This window comes from Papio anubis, chromosome 11 (assembly GCF_008728515.1).
Source record: "Papio anubis isolate 15944 chromosome 11, Panubis1.0, whole genome shotgun sequence".
Classification (NCBI taxonomy): Eukaryota; Metazoa; Chordata; class Mammalia; order Primates; family Cercopithecidae; genus Papio; species Papio anubis.
Genome location: NC_044986.1, coordinates 114,002,840 through 114,008,839, shown reverse-complemented (window position 1 = coordinate 114,008,839; position 6,000 = coordinate 114,002,840). Strand labels below are relative to the sequence as shown.

The 6,000-nt window shown below is 49.4% G+C and overlaps 1 protein-coding gene across 3 annotated transcripts in view; it reads left to right on the top strand.

Annotated features, from left to right (window-relative positions):
* The first annotated feature begins 1,759 nt into the window (after nt 1–1,759).
* DHTKD1 (dehydrogenase E1 and transketolase domain containing 1) overlaps nt 1,760–6,000 on the top strand; it is a 54,426-nt gene continuing 50,185 nt past the window's right edge. For all 3 annotated transcript variants that reach the window (XM_009213979.3, XM_003903383.4, XM_009213980.4), the window contains exon 1: nt 1,760–2,026. In XM_009213979.3, the coding sequence (XP_009212243.1) occupies nt 1,873–2,026 (154 nt within the window). In that variant the 5' untranslated portion in view covers nt 1,760–1,872. The remainder of the gene's footprint in view (nt 2,027–6,000) is intronic.

Genomic DNA, 6,000 nt, shown 5'->3' with positions numbered 1-6,000 from the left:
AAAAAAAAAAAAAAAAAAAAAAGACAAGCCCTTCCAAAACCAGGTCCAAACTAGCAAGATGGGGAGGCCACCAAACTGTGGACCTAAGGAGTCCCCAACTACCGTAGCTGTGCTAGATGGTGCTTCTGTGCTTGCAGGAGGCACCTACATGTGCCTACATTAAATAATCTATCATCCTGTGTGTTGAATTCTATCTACAGCTAGACTGGGAACTAAGGGCAGAAACTGTGCCTTATTAATCTTTTTAACCCAGCAGAGTGCTTTATGAGTATACTGGTTGAATGATAAGGAAGGAGGATGTCTTGGGCTTGTAATAATATTCCTAGGAGTTTGGGATATAGCTGCACAGCTTACTGGAACGAAGGATGACTGACCAGGTAAGGATGCAGACTCTCTCCCCTACCATACTGGCAAAGTTAAAAGTAAGCCACAGAAAAAAACATCGTTTGGGAAACTCACTCAGACGCAGACCAACTGAGGTTCTCAAATATCTCTAGGCTGCTGTAATCGTTCATGTCCAATTTCTTTTGACTCCTATCCCTTTCTTCCCTGCTCCCTCTACCCTGTTTCCTTCTTTCTCTCTTAATGTTTTTTGTTTGTTTGTTTGTTTTTGAGATGGAGTCTTCCTCTGTCGCCCAGGCTGGAGGGCAATGGGCACTATCTCGGCTCACTGCAACCTCCGCCTCCAGGGTTCAAGCGATTCTTCTGTCTCAGCCTCCCAATTAGCTGGGACTACAGGCACCCGCCACCACGCCCAGCTAATTTTTGTATTTTTAGTAGAGACGGGGTTTCACTATACTAGCCAGGATGGTCTCGAACTCCTGACCTCGTGATCCGCCCACCTCGGCCTTCCAGAGTGCTGGGATTACAGGCGTGAGCCATTGCTGCCTGTTTTTGTTTGTTTGTTTGTTTTTGAGACAGAGTTTCCCTCTTGTCGCCCAGGCTGGAGTGCAGTGGCGCCATCTCAGCTCACCGCAACCTCTGCCTCCCAGGTTCCAGCGATTCTCCTGCCTCAGCTTCCCGAGTAGCTGGGACCACAGCCACCCACCACCACGCCCGGCTAATTTTGTATTTTTAGTAGAGACGGGGTTTCTCCATGTTGGTCAAGCTGGTCTCGAACTCCCGACCTCAGGTGATCTACCCGCCTTGGCCTCCCCAAGTGCTGGGATTACAGACGTGAGCCACCGCGCCCGACCTAATTTTTGTGTTTTTAGTAGAGACGGGGTTTCGCCATGTTGGCCAGGTTGGTCTCAAACTCCTGACCTCAGATTATCCTCCCCCCTTGGCCTCCCAAAGTGTCAGGATTACAGGCGTGAGTGACCACGCCCAGCCTCTCTTAAAGTTTCTTAAGAAAACAAAAAAAAAAAAATAGGGGTATTGGTTTTCCAACTGCCCCAAATAACCTTTCCTTTTTGCGTCCCTTGGTCTCAGTTCTAGCCACTTCCTATCCACCCTGTGGCTAATTTGTCCTTTCCGTAACAGACCCCTTAGATTGTGTCTATGAGGTTGGGCACAGGCGTGATGGGTGAACACTCCTGGCGGGAGACTGCAGGCACTGCAGCTACATCCAGTTTCGTACCGAGAGCAGGTACCGCACCGCGGGACACTTACTTGCCCCGTCCTGCGCTGGAGCAGAGCGGTCTCAGCCGCCGGCACCGCCCTGGAGTCCCGCCCCAATCCTGGGCGAGGCTTCGCTGTGAGCGCCGCTGCCACGGATTGGCTTCGAGGGTCCGGCCCCTCGGCCAATCAGTCGCGGGGGAGTTGTCTGGGGGCGGGGCTCCGGCCTCCTCGTTGAGAGTCCCGGATTTACCAGGGCCGGTGGGACCACCTCGGGCTCCCGCCTCAGGGTCCTGGCCGGGGGACCCGGTGAACATGGCCTCTGCTACTGTGGCAGCAGCACGACGGGGCCTCGGCCGGGCTCCCCCTCTCATCTGGCGCGGCTACCAGACCGAGCGGGGCGTTTACGGCTACCGGCCGAGGAAGCCCGAGAGCCGCGAGCCCCGGGGCGCCCTGGAGCGTCCCCCAGGTCGGGGATGGGGCCTGGGCGGTGGGAGCGGGGGCTGGGACGCAGAAGCATCATCCCCTGGTCGATTTGCGGTGGGGTGTCGAGGTCGGGGAACCGGCCGCCGGCCTGAACGCGCGGCCAGTGGGGAGGAGGGGGAGGTGAAGGGAGCAGAGGGTAGGTGTGGGTGCTTAGTGTCGGTCATCCCCTGTCCAGCCTCTGTAACTGAGGATCCTTGAGGTCCACGCTTGGGTGGTCTTCCCATCTTGCTGGTCCGGACCTGGTTTTGGAAGAGCTTTTCTTTCCTTTGTTGGAAACGTGTGAGAAAGTCTTTTTTTCTTTTTCTTTTTCTTTCCTTTTTTAATTTTTTTTTTTTAGACGAAGTCTCGCTCTGTGGCCCCGGCTGGAGTGCAGTGCTGCGATCACAGCTGCCTGCAGCCTTGAACTCCTGGGCTTAAGCTATCCTTCCACCTCAGCGTCCTGAGTAGCGGGGGACACAGAGGGACGACCAAGCCCGGCTTTTTTTTTTTTTTTTTTTTAGTAGAGATGGGGTCCCACCATGTTGCCCAGGCTAATCTTGAACTCTTGAGCTCAAGCTAATCCTGCAGCCTCGGCCTCCCAACGTGTTGGGATTACAGGCTGAGCCACTGCACCCAGCCTAGAAAACCAACGGAGCTGTGGGAGAAGTAAAGTTTTAATCTCCCAAGGGTACATTTCCAGGACCATCTCTGAGGATTTTATGTGAGCAGGTGGGGGGTCCAAGACTGCACTGCTTGGGAGAAATGGGCAGTTAGTTCCAGTCTTGGAAGACAGCATGATATTTATTATGTATTTGTCTCCTTGTAGCTACTCTGTTACTTTAATTTTAGAGTTTAAGTCTTAACTCTGCCGAATTTGGAACTATGTGCTGGTGGGGTTTCTTTCTTTTTCTTTTAGCCACTCTGTTGACACCTCGGTATGTGCTAGTGGTTTTAATGAATTAACAGTCATGAATGTCAGTTTTTGGAACTTCTGTTGTATGCTCATTTGCGAGACTAATTTTGAGTATTTGATTTATGCCCTAAAATTATTGTATCGTTATTTGTCCTCACGGAGTAGAAGATACTTACAGATTGATTATTAGAGGAAAATCATTTGGCATCTTTGATCTGATTATTAGATTAATGTTGAAGATCCCCTCCAGCATCTGGGCACCTGACCTTTGAATCTTCCATCAGTCACACACTAGAACTTCAATATTGTGCTCCTCACCTCGGAGGGCGTTTAAAATAAATCTCATATCTCTGTCTCTCTCTCTCTTTTTAATCCTAAAACGTAGTCTGGCTTTGTCGCCTAGGCTGGAGTGCAGTGGCACGATCTTGGCTCACTGCAACCTCCATCTCCCGGGTTCAAGCGGTTGTCCTGCCTCAGCCTCCCGAGTAGCTGGGATTACAGGCACCTGCCACCTCACCCAGCTAATTTTTGTATTTTTAGTAGAGATGGAGTTTCACCATGTTGGCCAGGCTGGTCTCGAACTCCTAACTTCAAGTGATCCACTGGCCTTGGCCTCCTAAAGTGCTGGGATTACAGGTGTGAGCTGCCGTGCCTGGCCAGGAGGGTACCTCCTTTTTGCAGAGCTGAAATCCCCTTCATGTCTACTTGCTCATTAGGGAGCTCCAACTTGACCTCATCTTTCTCCTGGGCATTCCTGAAAGTGACGAGAAACAGTGAACATACACTCCTGAGCTACAGGTTTCAAGGGCATGCAGTCTGCCTCAGTTTCACCAAATGTTTTGTCCTGTGACATAACACTGCCCATCAGCTTTCTAGGTGGAAATACCTGTGTTGTTGGCACCCATTGCCTGTCTGCTAAGTCAATGCCATATGTATTTTTAGGCTCTGTTAGGGCAGCCACCCACCTCTTGTACCAAATTCTGTGTTAGATTGGATGAGTTCAGGTGCTGTGATATACAAAGAGAAGGAGTATCTTCTTTCCTTCCCCTTAAGAGCGTGACCCAGAAGTCGCATACATTGCTGCTACATCTCATTGTCCAAAACTTAGTCACATGGCCACCAGGTTACTGGGAAGGCTGGCAAGTGGCTCTTTATTCTGGCTGGCCATATACTAGGCTCTCTATTACTATCAAAGAGAGGCGAGAATGGAAGTTGGGAATCATAGAAGTCTCTGCCATAGAGGTATTATGGTAATCTGGGATGAGCAATCCACCTATATCTTTTTCACCTCATATTTCACATCAAAATTTTTTTTTTTTAATTTTATTTATTAGGTCAGGCACGGTGGCTCATGCCTGTAATCCCTGCAGTTTGGGAGGCCGAGGCGGGCAGATCATGAGGTCAGGAGTTCAAGACCAGCCTGGCCAACATAGTGAAACCCCATCTCTACCAAAAATACAAAAATTAGCCAGTGTGGTGGCAGACGTGGGGCCGGGTGCAGTGACTCACGCCTGTAATCCCTGCACTTTGGGAGGCCCAGGCAGGCAGATCACTTGAGACAGGGTCTTGCCATGTTGCCCAGGCTGGTCTTGAACTCCTGTCCTCAGGTGATATACCTGCCTCGGCCTCCTAAAGTTTTGGGATTATAGGCATGAGCCACTGTGTCCAGCCCCAAATAATTTATACTTCCTAAGGAATGAAAAGAGGGTTCTATATATGCAATTTATTTGTGACATATAGTATATTCTCATTTTGTATGTGCAGGCATAACATTAGTTATCAAGTATCTTTATATGTTGGGCAACATATTAAACTATTACTGTTTTATTTTTAGTTTTTGAGATGAAGTCTTGCTATGTCACCTAGTCTGGAGTGCAGTGGTGCAATCACAGCTCGTTGCAGTGTGCCCGGTTCACGGGTCTTCTTTCTTCATATGTTTATCTTCTTCAGATGTTTATCACCGCGTCCGGTTCACTGGCCTTCTTTCTTCATATGTTTATCTTGGCTAAAATAAATGTCTACACAGGTGACCACATCATTCACTAAGACTTCCCTTGTATTAAGGCTTTAAAGAGATACTGAGGCTGGGCATGGTGGCTCATACCTGTAGTCCCAGCACTTTGGGAGGCTGAGGTGGGAAGATCACTTGAGGCCAGAAGTTCGAGACCAGCGTGGCTGACTTGGTGAAACCCCATCTCTACTAAAAATACAAAAATTAGCTGGGCCTGGTGGTGTGTGCCTATAATACTGGCTATTCAGGAGGCTGAGTCAGGAGAATCACTTGAACCTGGGAGGCTGAGGTTGCAATGAGCTGAGATCACGCCACTGCACTCCAGCCTGGGTGACAGAGCAAGACTCTGGCTCAATAAATAAATAAATAAATAAATAATTAAATAGATACTGAATTTGCCCCTAGTAACCTTTTGGATGGCAGTGGTTTCTCTAGTTACAATTTGACCCATGGTGAGTGTTCTTTGTAACTAGATATTTGTAACAGCTTGTACTTTCACCTCTGTAAACCTCAATTTCCAAGGAAACTCGAATTTATTTATCAACAATGCCAATTTAAAATGGAGGTGAGTTTAGGAGTAGTGATTCATGGGTGTACTTTTTTTTTTGAGATGGAGTTTTGCTCTTGTTGCCCAGGCTGGAGTGCAGTCGCATGATCTTGGCTCACCACAGCCTCTGCCTCCTGGGTTCAAGTGATTCTCCTGCTGAGTCAGCCTCCCGAGTAGCTGGGACTACAGGCATGCACCACCATGCCTGGCTAATTGTGTATTTTTATTAGAGATGGGGTTTCTCTGTGTTGGCCAGGCTGGTCTTGAACTCCTGACCTCAGGTGATCCACCCACCTCGACCTCCCAAAGTGCTCGGATTACTGGCATGATCCACCATGCCCGACCGGTTTTTTTTTTTTTTTTTTTTGGAGACGGAGTCTCGCTCTGTCGCCCAGGCTGGAGTGCAGTGGCTGGATCTCAGCTCACTGCAAGCTCCGCCTCCTGGGTTTACGCCATTCTCCTGCCTCAGCCTCCCGAGTAGCTGGGACTACAGACGCCCGCCACCTC